Source organism: Salmo salar, chromosome ssa26 (assembly GCF_905237065.1).
Source record: "Salmo salar chromosome ssa26, Ssal_v3.1, whole genome shotgun sequence".
NCBI classification, from domain to species: domain Eukaryota; kingdom Metazoa; phylum Chordata; class Actinopteri; order Salmoniformes; family Salmonidae; genus Salmo; species Salmo salar.
Genome location: NC_059467.1, coordinates 53328987 through 53343986, shown reverse-complemented (window position 1 = coordinate 53343986; position 15000 = coordinate 53328987). Strand labels below are relative to the sequence as shown.

Sequence of the window (15000 nt, the reverse complement as noted above, 5' to 3'; positions counted from 1 at the left end):
TTATATTGATCAGCATGTTGTCTTCCTCAGTGTGTATATTATATTATATTGATCAGCATGTTATCTTCCTCAGTGTGTATATTATATTATATTGATCAGCATGTTGTCTTCCTCAGTGTGTATATTATATTATATTGATCAGCATGTTATCTTCCTCAGTGTGTATATTATATTATATTGATCAGCATGTTGTCTTCCTCAGTGTGTATATTATATTATATTGATCAGCATGTTATCTTCCTCAGTGTGTATATTATATTATATTGATCAGCATGTTGTCTTCCTCAGTGTGTATATTATATTATATTGATCAGCATGTTATCTTCCTCAGTGTGTATATTATATTATATTGATCAGCATGTTATCTTCCTCAGTGTGTATATTATATTGATCAGCATGTTGTCTTCCTCAGTGTGTATATTATATTATATTGATCAGCATGTTGTCTTCCTCAGTGTGTATATTATATTATATTGATCAGCATGTTATCTTCCTCAGTGTGTATATTATATTATATTGATCAGCATGTTGTCTTCCTCAGTGTGTATATTATATTATATTGATCAGCATGTTGTCTTCCTCAGTGTGTATATTATATTGATCAGCATGTTATCTTCCTCAGTGTGTATATTATATTATATTGATCAGCATGTTGTCTTCCTCAGTGTGTATATTATATTATATTGATCAGCATGTTATCTTCCTCAGTGTGTATATTATATTATATTATATTGATCAGCATGTTGTCTTCCTCAGTGTGTATATTATATTATATTGATCAGCATGTTATCTTCCTCAGTGTGTATATTATATTATATTGATCAGCATGTTGTCTTCCTCAGTGTGTATATTATATTATATTGATCAGCATGTTATCTTCCTCAGTGTGTATATTATATTATATTGATCAGCATGTTATCTTCCTCAGTGTGTATATTATATTATATTGATCAGCATGTTGTCTTCCTCAGTGTGTATATTATATTATATTGATCAGCATGTTGTCTTCCTCAGTGTGTATATTATATTATATTGATCAGCATGTTATCTTCCTCAGTGTGTATATTATATTATATTGATCAGCATGTTATCTTCCTCAGTGTGCATATTATATTATATTGATCAGCATGTTATCTTCCTCAGTGTGTATATTATATTATATTATATTGATCAGCATGTTGTCTTCCTCAGTGTGTATATTATATTATATTGATCAGCATGTTATCTTCCTCAGTGTGTATATTATATTATATTGATCAGCATGTTGTCTTCCTCAGTGTGTATATTATATTATATTGATCAGCATGTTATCTTCCTCAGTGTGTATATTATATTATATTATATTGATCAGCATGTTGTCTTCCTCAGTGTGTATATTATATTATATTGATCAGCATGTTATCTTCCTCAGTGTGTATATTATATTATATTGAACAGGATGCATGTTTTGGAATATTTTTTATTCTGTAGAGGCTTCCTTCTTTTCACTACGTCATTTAGGTTAGTATTGTGGAGTAACTACAATATTGTTGATCCATCCTCAGTTTTCTCCTATCACAGCCATTAAACTCTGTAACTGTTTTAAAGTCACCATTGGTCTCATGGTGAAATCCCTCAGTGGCTTATTGACTCAAGACATTTCAACTTTTAATTTTTTTAAATTAATTTTGTAAACATTTAGAGAAAACATAATTCCACTTTGACATTATGGGGTATTGTGGGTAGACTAGTAAGACAAAATCTAAATGTAATCAATTTTAAATTCAGGCGGTAACACAACAAAATGTGGAAAAAGTCTATGAGTGTGAATACTTTCTGAAAACCACTGTAGCCCCAACAAACAAACAAAATCTAAGAATTTGGCAGAAGGCCTACATCAAAGAATAACACAATAACGTAATTTGGAAGAATTAAGCAACTAAATAGATTATTTTTAATTCACCGCGCTCTTTTATTAATACCTTATGACACTATTAAATTTACATTTATTTTAATCTTGATCTTTATTGAGTAAAGTTGTCACGTCCTGACCAGTAAAAGGGGTAATTTGTCATTGTAGTTTGGTCATGGCGTTTGCAGGAGGTGTTTTGTTTTGTGTGTTTTTTTTTGGTTTAGGTTCTATGTTTTCTATTTCTATGTTTAAATCTAGTTTTCTATTTCTATGTTGTGTTTTTGGTAGGACCTCCAATTTAGAGGACGCTGCTTGTCGTTGTCTCTAATTGGAGGCCATATTTAGTTGCGGTTTGTTTTCACTTGCGTTTTTTGTGGGTGGTTATTTCCTGTATAGTCTGTCTGTGCACCTTATGGGACTGTTTTCACCGTTTGTTTCTTTTGTTTAAGTGTTATTTCTAATAAATTAAGAAGATGAGCCACTTTACCGCGCTGCGCTTCGGTCCAATCGTTACGACGCCCGTGACAAAAGGGCCGCCAGTAGGCATTTCACTGTTATTAACCTGTTATGGCTAGGGGGCAGTATTTTCACGGCTGGATAAAAAACGTACCCGATTGAATCTGTTTACTACTCCTGCCCAGTAACTAGAATATGCATATAATTATTGGCTTTGGATAGAAAACACCCTAAAGTTTCTAAAACTGTTTGAATGGTGTCTGTGAGTATAACAGAACTCATATGGCAGGCCAAAATCTGAGAAGGTTTCATTCAGGAAGTGGCCTGTCTGACAAGGTGTCGTTCTTCTTGTCTCTGTTTATTGAAGAGTGAGGATCTTAGCTGTCCCGTGACACTTCCTACGGCTGCCATAGGGTCTCAGAAGGCGGCAAAAAGCAGAATCGTTGCTTTGCAGGCTCTGGCTGAAACAAAGTAGCGTGTTTGGGTAGTGGCTGGTTACAGTACTGTGAGACTCAGGCTCGTGCCCGCGTCGACCGAAAGGTTTGTTTTCATTCCTCTGTTTAGCTAAATGGACATTCCCGGTCGGAATATTATCGCTTTTTTACGAGAAAAATGGCATAAAAATGGATTTTAAACAGCGGTTGACATGCTTCGAAGTACGGTAATGGAATATTTAGATTTTTTTTGTCACGAATTGCGCCATGCGCACGACCCTTCTTTACCATTCGGATAGTGTCTATGGATTATTTGGGACCAAACCAACATTTGTTATTGAAGTAGCAGTCCTGGGTGTGCATTCTGACGAAGACAACAAAAGGTAATCAAACTTTTATAATAGTAAATATGATTATGGTGAGTGCTAAACTTGCCGGATGTCTAAATAGCGAGCCCGTGATGCCTGGGCTATGTACTTAGAATATTGCAAAATGTGCTTTCACCAAAAAGCTATTTTAAAATCAGACATATCGAGTGCATAGAGGAGTTCTGTATCTATAATTCGTAAAATAATTGTTATGCTTTTTGTGAACGTTTATCGTGAGTAATTTAGTAAATTGTTAGCAAATTCCTCCGGAAGTTTGCGGGGGGTATGCTAGTTCTGAACGTCACATGCTAATGTAAAAAGCTGGTTTTTGATATAAATATGAACTTGATTGAACAAAACATGTATGTATTGTATAACATAATGTCCTAGGTGTGTCATCTGATGAAGATCATCAAAGGTTAGTGCTGCATTTAGCTGTCTTCTGGGTTTTTGTGACATTATATGCTAGCTTGAAAAATGGGTGTCTGATTATTTCTGGCTTGGTACTCTGCTGACATAATCTAATGTTTTGCTTTCGCTGTAAAGCCTTTTTGAAATCGGACAGTGTGGTTAGATAAAGGAGAGTCTTGTCTTTAAAATGCTGTGAAATAGTCATATGTTTGAAAAATTGAAGTTTTTGTATTTTTGAGGAATTTGTAATTCGCGCCACGCCTATCATTGGATATTGGAGCAGGTGTTCCGCTAGCGGAACGTCTAGATGTAAGAGGTTAAATAATAATAAAAATAAATGTTGTTATTAAATAATCATTTGATTTAGATGTATTTTAAAAGCTTGCCTGTTTCGACACAAGGATCATTAGAAACATACCCCAGAAAATAGACCGTAACTAGAATATTTTTAAATTCAAGGGTCTCTCTCCTAGATCCAGGAATTTAGCACAACAATTTTGATCAGAATTGCACAATAGGACAATAAAGTATTGATTGATTGATTGATTGATTGATACCTTCTTCTGGTTGTTACATCTTTCAGAGGCAGGGTAGCAGGCTCCACTGCCCCCCTCACAGGGGTACTCCCCCTCCTGGCAAACTGGGCACTCCTCCTCGTCGCGCCCCGTAGGGCAGTGCCAGTACCCGTCACATCGCTGGCGCTCAGAGTAACAACCCTGGTCCCCTCCACACGGGTGTTCGCGAGGGAAACAGTAACCTTTCACCTAGAGGATAGGATAGGAATTGTCCTCATGAAGTCGTCGCTTGATCATCTGGTCTGGATAAACTCTGGGTACTAGTCTTCTGCCTGGTCAGGATAAACTCTGGGTACTAGTCTTCTGTCTGGTCAGGATAAACTCTGGGTACTAGTCTTCCGTCTGGTCTGGATAAACTCTGGGTACTAGTCTTCTGTCTGGTCAGGATAAACTCTGGGTACTAGTCTTCCGTCTGGTCAGGATAAACTCTGGGTACTAGTCTTCCGTCTGGTCTGGATAAACTCTGGGTACTAGTCTTCTGTCTGGTCAGGATAAACTCTGGGTACTAGCCTTCCGCCTGGTCAGGATAAACTCTGGGTACTAGCCTTCTGTCTGGTCAGGATAAACTCTGGGTACTAGTCTTCTGCCTGGTCAGGATAAACTCTGGGTACTAGTCTTCTGTCTGGTCAGGATAAACTCTGGGTACTAGTCTTCTGCCTGGTCAGGATAAACTCTGGGTACTAGTCTTCTGCCTGGTCAGGATAAACTCTGGGTACTAGTCTTCTGCCTGGTCAGGATAAACTCTGGGTACTAGTCTTCTGCCTGGTCAGGATAAACTCTGGGTACTAGTCTTCTGTCTGGTCAGGATAAACTCTGGGAACTAGTCTTCTGCCTGGTCAGGATAAACTCTGGGTACTAGTCTTCTGTCTGGTCTGGATAAACTCTGGGTACTAGTCTTCTGTCTGGTCTGGATAAACTCTGGGTACTAGTCTTCTGTCTGGTCTGGATAAACTCTGGGTACTAGTCTTCTGCCTGGTCAGGATAAACTCTGGGTACTAGTCTTCTGCCTGGTCAGGATAAACTCTGGGTACTAGTCTTCTGTCTGGTCAGGATAAACTCTGGGTACTAGTCTTCTGCCTGGTCAGGATAAACTCTGGGTACTAGTCTTCTGCCTGGTCAGGATAAACTCTGGGTACTAGTCTTCTGCCTGGTCAGGATAAACTCTGGGTACTAGTCTTCTGCCTGGTCAGGATAAACTCTGGGTACTAGTCTTCTGCCTAGTCAGGATAAACTCTGGGTACTAGTCTTCTGTCTGGTCTGGATAAACTCTGGGTACTAGTCTTCTGCATGGTCAGGATAAACTCTGGGTACTAGTCTTCTGCCTGGTCAGGATAAACTCTGGGTACTAGTCTTCTGTCTGGTCAGGATAAACTCTGGGTACTAGTCTTCTGCCTGGTCAGGATAAACTCTGGGTACTAGTCTTCTGCCTGGTCAGGATAAACTCTGGGTACTAGTCTTCTGCCTGGTCAGGATAAACTCTGGGTACTAGTCTTCTGCCTGGTCAGGATAAACTCTGGGTACTAGTCTTCTGCCTGGTCAGGATAAACTCTGGGCCATACCAATGATAATTCTAAACACAAAACACATGAAAACAAAACAAACCATAGCTAGCGTTGAATCCATGGCCAAACAGAGCACAATCCCACTGACCCAAATCTAATCTACCTGGTAGCGTTGAATCCATGGCCAGGCTGTCTGGTGTTAGGGTCAGGGTTAGGGTCAGGGTTAGGGTCAGGGTCAGGGTTAGGGTCAGGGTTAGGGTCAGGGTTAAGGTCAGGGTTAAGGTCAGGGTTAGGGTTAGGGTAAAGGTCAGGGTTAGGGTTAGGGTCAGGGTTAAGGTCAGGGTTAGGGTCAAGGTCAGGGTTAGGGTCAGGGTTAAGGTCAGGGTCAAGGTCAGGGTCAGGGTCAGGGTTAAGGTCAGGGTTAGGGTTAGGGTAAAGGTCAGGGTCAGCGTTAGGGTCAGGGTCAAGGTCAGGGTCAGGGTTAGGGTTAGGGTCAAGGTCAGGGTCAGCGTTAGGGTCAGGGTCAGGGTTAGGGTCAGGGTCAAGGTCAGGGTCAGCGTTAGGGTTAGGGTCAGGGTCAGGGTTAGGGTCAGGGTCAAGGTCAGGGTCAGCGTTAGGGTTAGGGTCAGGGTTAGGGTCAGGGTTAAGTTCAGGGTCAGCGTTAGGGTTAGGGTCAGGGTTAAGGTCAGGGTTAGGGTCAGGGTCAAGGTCAGGGTTAGGGTTAGGGTCAGGGTTAGGGTTAGGGTCAAGGTCAGGGTCAGGGTCAGGGTTAGGGTTAGGGTCAGGGTTAGGGTCAGGGTCAGGGTCAGGGTTAAGGTCAGGGTTAGCCTACCTGGTATGTAGCGTTGAATCCGTGCCCAGGGCTGAGTGGTTGGGCCAGGTACTGTAGACTCATCTGTCCTCTACTGGATTCTAACAGGGCCGGTCTCCTGTTGTTGTGATGAGACAGGGCCCGCAGGAGGCGCTCCGCTCTCTGGACCAGCCCGTCATAGACATGGAGGGAGTCCCCTGGCCCTAACCCCAGGTCCAGCTGCAACACGATGGGCTTAGGGTCCTAGGAGGAGGGACGACTTAAGATTCATCAAGTAGTTGACCGAGGTCCATCCGTATTGAGAAGAAGAAAAAAAATTGAAAATCCAAAATACCTAATTTCAGTGATTTTCCATTTAACTAAACAAGCTTCTGTTTTGATTTAGCTTTTCCCATCTGCTATAGATCAGTCAGCATGTTGTTCCTCTCTGCTATAGATCAGTCAGCATGTGTCCATCTCTGCTATAGATCAGTCAGCATGTGTTCCTCTCTGCTATAGATCAGTCAGCTATAGATCAGTCAGCATGTGTTCATCTCTGCTATAGATCAGTCAGCATGTGTCCATCTCTGCTATAGATCAGTCAGCATGTGTTCCTCTCTGCTATAGATCAGTCAGCTATAGATCAGTCAGCATGTGTTCATCTCTGCTATAGATCAGTCAGCATGTGTCCATCTCTGCTATAGATCAGTCAGCATGTTCTTCATCTCTGCTATAGATCAGTCAGCTATAGATCAGTCAGCATGTGTCCATCTCTGCTATAGATCAGTCAGCATGTTGTTCCTCTCTGCTATAGATCAGTCAGCATGTGTCCATCTCTGCTATAGATCAGTCAGCATGTGTCCATCTCTGCTATAGATCAGTCAGCATGTGTCCATCTCTGCTATAGATCAGTCAGCTATAGATCAGTCAGCATGTGTCCATCTCTGCTATAGATCAGTCAGCATGTGTCCATCTCTGCTATAGATCAGTCAGCTATAGATCAGTCAGCATGTGTCCATCTCTGCTATAGATCAGTCAGCATGTGTTCATCTCTGCTATAGATCAGTCAGCTATAGATCAGTCAGCATGTGTCCATCTCTGCTATAGATCAGTCAGCATGTGTCCATCTCTGCTATAGATCAGTCAGCATGTGTCCATCTCTGCTATAGATCAGTCAGCTATAGATCAGTCAGCATGTGTCCATCTCTGCTATAGATCAGTCAGCATGTGTTCATCTCTGCTATAGATCAGTCAGCTATAGATCAGTCAGCATGTGTCCATCTCTGCTATAGATCAGTCAGCATGTGTCCATCTCTGCTATAGATCAGTCAGCATGTGTCCATCTCTGCTATAGATCAGTCAGCATGTGTCCATCTCTGCTATAGATCAGTCAGCATGTGTCCATCTCTGCTATAGATCAGTCAGCATGTGATCATCTCTGCTATAGATCAGTCAGCATGTGTCCATCTCTGCTATAGATCAGTCAGCATGTGTTCATCTCTGCTATAGATCAGTCAGCATGTGTCCATCTCTGCTATAGATCAGTCAGCTATAGATCAGTCAGCATGTGATCATCTCTGCTATAGATCAGTCAGCATGTGTCCATCTCTGCTATAGATCAGTCAGCATGTGTTCATCTCTGCTATAGATCAGTCAGCATGTGTCCATCTCTGCTATAGATCAGTCAGCATGTTCTTCATCTCTGCTATAGATCAGTCAGCATTTAATTTAATTTAATATATTTTGCCAGGAAAACTATTATTTATTAACTTATTTAGAAAAATACAAACTACGATGAACAGATTCATCTGTGGCGCAGCGCTCTAAGGCATCTCAGTGCTAGAGGCGTCACTACAGACACCCTGGTTCGAATCCAGGCTGTATCACAACCCGGGCCGTGATCGGGAGTCCCGTAGGGCGGATAGACAATTTGGCCCTGCCGTCGTCCGAGGGGGTTTGGAAACGGTGTTAGGCAGTCGGTCTAGATTAAAGGTTGAATAATCTACCCTAGTACCCATCAGCTAATGGATTGTATTAAAACGTTGAAGGTGTTGAACTCCTCTCTACCTGAGTGTCCAGTAGCCAGGAGCATCTCAGTTCCCCGACGGCGCTGCGGTTGGGACGGAAGAAGTCCGGTGAAGCGAACGTTCCGTAGAAATTCCCCAGGCGTTTCCCGCAGGCCGTGTCGGGGCACCCTGCTTCGTCCGAGCCGTCTGGGCAGTCCTGGGCACCGTTGCAGCGCAGCGAGTGGGGCAGGCAGCGAGTGGACTGGAGAAGAAGAAGCAGAACACAACTTTATTTGTTCGTTATTATTGTATCTGGCAGGGAACGTAGGAAGCGATGGGTCGGTAGAATATTGTTCCTATCAGAGGTTCTACTCCCCTCTGGTTGCTGGCCCGCTTCCCTAACCTCTCGGTTACCTACCTGGGCCTGGGTACAGGGGGCGGTCCCGGCGGGGCAGAGGGAGGCACGGGGAGGGGTGGGAGGGGGGGCACAGCCCCGTTCGTCAGTGGCGTCACCGCACTCATCCAGGCCGTTACAGCGCCACGTCCGAGGAAGACATTTACCGTTGCCGCACAGGAACTCGTCGCTCTGACAGCTGGACTGGCCCAGGCGACCTGGAGGAACCGGCATAACGACAGACACAGACACGTCAACAAACTACAGACAGGAAGTCATCGTTCTGACAGCTGGACTGGCCCAGGCGACCTGGAGGAACCGGCATAACGACAGACACAGACACGTCAACAAACTACAGACAGGAAGTCATCGTTCTGACAGCTGGACTGGCCCAGACGACCTGGAGGAACAGGCATAACGACAGAAGCATTATTGCAGACGCATTAATCCAGACACATTACTGGAGAAACATTATTACAAACATATTTCAATAAAAGCATTATTACCTACACATTATCACAGACACATTATTGCAGACGCATCGTTGCAAACCCATTACCACAGACACATTATCACAGAAACATTATCACAGAAACATTATCACAGAAACATTACCACAGACACATTATCACAGAACAGATTATTACGGCCACATGGTCACAGAAACATGATCACAGAAACATGATCACAGACACATTATCACAGACACAGTGTTACACGCTTATCGTGGACGCATTATCACATACACATTATTACAGGCACATTATTACAGACATTATCACATACAGATTATTACAGGCACATTATTATAGACACATCAACAACACTGCCATAACTAGCCAGCCAAATACAAGGAGGGAATAAGAGACGACACCACAACATGCAGACAGTAGGAGAGGGAGAAAGGAAACAACAAACCACCCAACAACAAACCACCCAACAACAAACCTCCTAACAACAAACCATCCAACAACAAACCTCCTAACAACAAACCTCCCAACAACAAACCACCCAACAACAAACCTCCCAACAACAAACCTCCTAACAACAAACCACCCAACAACAAACCTCCTAACAACAAACCACCCAACAACAAACCTCCTAACAACAAACCTCCCAACAACAAACCTCCCAACAACAAACCTCCTAACAACAAACCACCCAACAACAAACCTCCTAACAACAAACCATCCAACAACAAACCATCCAACAACAAACCTCCTAACAACAAACTACCCAGCAACAAACCTCCCAACAACAAACCACCCAACAACAAACCTCCTAACAACAAACCACCCAACAACAAATCTCCTAACAACAAACCACCCAACAACAAACCACCCAACAACAAATCTCCCAACAACAAACCACCCAACAACAAACCACCCAACAACAAACCTCCTAACAACAAACCACCTAACAACAAACCTCCTAACAACAAACCACCCAACAACAAACCACCCAACAACAAACCTCCCAACAACAAACCACCCAACAACAAACCACCCAACAACAAACCTCCTAACAACAAACCACCCAACAACAAACCACCCAACAACAAACCTCCTAACAACAAACCTCCTAACAACAAACCACCCAACAACAAACCACCCAACAACAAACCTCCTAACAACAAACCTCCCAACAACAAACCTCCCAACAACAAACCACCCAACAACAAACCTCCTAACAACAAACCACCCAACAACAAACCTCCTAACAACAAACTATTCAACTACAAACCATCCAACAACAAACCACCCAACAACAAACCACCCAACAACAAACCTCCTAACAACAAACCTCGCAACAACAAACCACCCAACAACAAACCTCCTAACAACAAACCACCCAACAACAAACCTCCTAACAACAAACCTCCCAACAACAAACTACCCAACAACAAACCTCCTAACAACAAACCACCCAACAACAAACCTCCCAACAACAAACCTCCCAACAACAAACCTCCCAACAACAAACCACCCAACAACAAACCACCCAACAACAAACTACCCAACAACAAACCTCCTAACAACAAACCTCCCAACAACAAACCTCCTAACAACAAACCTCCCAACAACAAACTACTCAACAACAAACCACCCAACAACAAACTACTCAACAACAAACCTCCCAACAACAACAAACCACCCAACAACAAACCTCCCAACAACAAACTACACAGCAACAAACCTCCTAACAACAGACTACCCAACAACAAACCTCCCAACAACAACAAACCACCCAACAACAAACCTCCCAACAACAACAAACCACCCAACAACAAACCACCCAACAACAAACCACCCAACAACAAACCTCCCAACAACAAACCATCCAACAACAAACTACTCAACAACAAACCACCCAACAACAAATCTCCCAACAACAAACCACCCAACAACAAACCACCCAACAACAAACCTCCTAACAACAAACCACCTAACAACAAACCTCCTAACAACAAACCACCCAACAACAAACCACCCAACAACAAACCTCCCAACAACAAACCACCCAACAACAAACCACCCAACAACAAACCTCCTAACAACAAACCACCCAACAACAAACCACCCAACAACAAACCTCCTAACAACAAACCTCCTAACAACAAACCACCCAACAACAAACCACCCAACAACAAACCTCCTAACAACAAACCTCCCAACAACAAACCTCCCAACAACAAACCACCCAACAACAAACCTCCTAACAACAAACCACCCAACAACAAACCTCCTAACAACAAACTATTCAACTACAAACCATCCAACAACAAACCACCCAACAACAAACCACCCAACAACAAACCTCCTAACAACAAACCTCGCAACAACAAACCACCCAACAACAAACCTCCTAACAACAAACCACCCAACAACAAACCTCCTAACAACAAACCTCCCAACAACAAACTACCCAACAACAAACCTCCTAACAACAAACCACCCAACAACAAACCTCCCAACAACAAACCTCCCAACAACAAACCTCCCAACAACAAACCACCCAACAACAAACCACCCAACAACAAACTACCCAACAACAAACCTCCTAACAACAAACCTCCCAACAACAAACCTCCTAACAACAAACCTCCCAACAACAAACTACTCAACAACAAACCACCCAACAACAAACTACTCAACAACAAACCTCCCAACAACAACAAACCACCCAACAACAAACCTCCCAACAACAAACTACACAGCAACAAACCTCCTAACAACAGACTACCCAACAACAAACCTCCCAACAACAACAAACCACCCAACAACAAACCTCCCAACAACAACAAACCACCCAACAACAAACCACCCAACAACAAACCACCCAACAACAAACCTCCCAACAACAAACCATCCAACAACAAACTACTCAACAACAAACCACCCAACAACAAACTACCCAACAACAAACCACCCAACAACAAACCACCCAACAACAAACCTCCCAACAACAAACCTCCCAACAACAAACTACCCAACAACAAACCACCCAACAACAAACCACCCAAGAACAAACCACCCAACAACAAACCTCCTAACAACAGACTACCCAACAACAAACTACTCAACAACAAACCTCCCAACAACAGACCACCCAACAACAAACCTCCCAACAACAAACCACCCAACAACAAACCTCCCAACAACAAACCACCCAACAACAAACTACTCAACAACAAACCACCCAACAACAAACCTCCCAACAACAAACCACCCAACAACAAACCACCCAACAACAAACTACTCAACAACAGACCACCCAACAACAAACCTCCCAACAACAAACTACTCAACAACAAACCTCCCAACAACAAACCACCCAACAACAAACCTCCTAACAACAAACCTCCTAACAACAACAAACCACCCAACAACAAACCACCCAACAACAAACTACTCAACAACAAACCACCCAACAACAAACTACTCAACAACAAACCACCCAACAAACCTCCCAACAACAAACCTCCCAACAACAAACCTCCTAACAACAAACCACCCAACAACAAACCACCCAACAACAAACTACTCAACAACAAACCTCCCAACAACAAACCACCCAACAACAAACCACCCAACAACAAACCTCCCAACAACAAACCACCCAACAACAAACCTCCCAACAACAAACCTCCCAACAACAAACCACCCAAAATAATCAGTGGTGTTTTTGGGGACAGGGCGACTCTCAACAATGTCTTCTGTCAATACAGCTCAATGGCAGACAGTTTTACTAACATCCTCAATACCTGCGTATTGATTTATAACACGTCGTCCTGGGGTAAAACAGGACAAGCCTTGCTTAGTGCACCTCTCCTCTCCTTTCATCCCACACAGTATTGATTGTAAAAAGCAAACGGTCTGTGTTTTTCTCTCACAGCTGTTACCAGATGGTGGTTAGATAGAGAAGGTGAACACCCAGTCTGCTCTCTGTACAACCAACACAGTGCATTCCATTGTCTGGCCTACCTTCATCAGCCTCCTCCTGTTCCTCCTTCACCTCCCTCCTCCTCTCCTTCTCTCTTCTCCTCTCCCTCTCCTCATCTCCCTCCCTCCCTCCCTCCCTCTCCTCCTCTCCTTCCCTCTCCTCCTCTACCTCATCTCTCCTTCTCTCCCTCCTTCCCTCTCCTCCTCTCCCTCCTTCTCCTAATCTCCCCCTCCTCCCCTCCCTCCTTCTCCTCCTCTCCCTCATCCCTCCTTCCCTCTCCTCCTCTCCCTCTTCTCCCTCCCTCCCTCCCCCCTCCCTCCCTCCCTCCTCTCTCCTCCTCTACTTCCCTCTCCCTCCCTCTCCCTCCTTCTCCTAATCTCCCTCTCCTCCTCTCCTTCCCTCTCCTCCTCTCCCTCCTTCTCCTCCTCTCCCTCTTCTACTCTCCTCCTTTCCTTCCCTCGCCTCCTCTCCCTCCTTCTCCTCCTCTCCCTCTCCCGCCTTCCCTCTCCTCCTGCTCCTTTCCCTCCCCTCCCTCCCTCTCCTCCTCCCCTTCTCTCTGCTCTTCCTCCCTCTCCTCCTCTCCCTCCCTCTCCACCTCCTCCACTCCCTTCCCTCCCTCTCCTCCTCTCCCTCTCCACCTCCTCCTCTCCCTCATCCCTCCTTCTCTCCCTCCTTCCCTCTCCTCCCCTCCCTCCCTCCCTCCCTCCCTCCCTCCCTCCCTCCCCTCCCTCCCTCCCTCCCTCCCTCCCTCCCTCCTCTCCTTCCATCTCCCTCCTTCTCCTAATCTCCCTATCCTCCTCTCCTTCCCTCTCCTCCCCCCTCCCTCCCTCCCTCCCTCCCTCCCTCCCTCCCTCCCTCCCTCCCTCCCTCCCTCCCTCTCCTCCTCCCCTTCTCTCTGCTCTTCCTCCCTCTCCTCCTCTCCCTCCCTCCCTCTCCACCTCCTCCTCTCCCTTCCCTTCCCTCCACCTCCTCCTCTCCCTCTCCACCTCCTCCTCTCCCTTCCCTCCCTCTCCCCCCCTAACTTGGTATTTATCCAGGAAGTGTCTCTCACCTCTGATGTAAGACAGTCTGAACCCCTGAGCCAGTCCTGAGCTGTTGGCCTGTGAGTGGAAGTAGAGCCAGACCCGTCCCCTGGAGGAGATGAAGGGAGGTGGCAGGAGAGAACCACACACCCGGTACTCCTCTCTCCAGGTGGGGCCGAGGAGCAGCCAGTCCCCCTCACACTGACCTGACTCCTCCAGGTCAAAGTTAGGGAAGCTGGGAGGGGAGGGGGAGGGGGAGAGAGGATACAGGGAGACAGACGAGGGACATGGGTTAGACAAAAAAGGGGTTTAGGGGAAACACGGTCATGATAGTGTTTACGTTGATACTTCAACCACACCCCCCATAGAGTCAGCAGGAAGTGTACCTGCCGCAGGAGGAACAGGAAGCGCTAGATGATCTGATCGGAGCAGCGAGGGAAAGATGGGGCGTGTTTCAGGAGTCAGCAGGAAGTGTACCTGCCGCAGGAGGAACAGGAAGCGCTAGATGATCTGAACGGAGCGGCGAGGGAAAGACGGGGCGTGTTTCAGGAGTCAGCAGGAAGTGTACCTGCCGCAGGAGGATCAGGAAGCGCTAGATGATCTGATCGGAGCAGCGAGGGAAAGATGGGGCGTGTTTCAGGAGTCAGCAGGAAGTGTACCTGCCGCAGGAGGAACAGGAAGCGCTAGATGATCTGATCGGAGCGGCGA

At 44.9% G+C, this 15000-nt stretch overlaps 1 protein-coding gene across 2 annotated transcripts in view; it reads right to left on the bottom strand.

Annotated features, from left to right (window-relative positions):
- lrp3 (low density lipoprotein receptor-related protein 3) overlaps positions 1–15000 on the bottom strand; it is a 71997-nt gene that overhangs the window by 22981 nt on the left and 34016 nt on the right. For both annotated transcript variants that reach the window (XM_045708709.1, XM_045708710.1), the window contains exons 4-8: positions 14322–14527; positions 8852–9045; positions 8495–8695; positions 6470–6691; positions 4118–4324 (exon numbers count right to left, since the gene is read on the bottom strand). In XM_045708709.1, the coding sequence (XP_045564665.1) occupies positions 4118–4324; positions 6470–6691; positions 8495–8695; positions 8852–9045; positions 14322–14527 (1030 nt within the window). The remainder of the gene's footprint in view (positions 1–4117; positions 4325–6469; positions 6692–8494; positions 8696–8851; positions 9046–14321; positions 14528–15000) is intronic.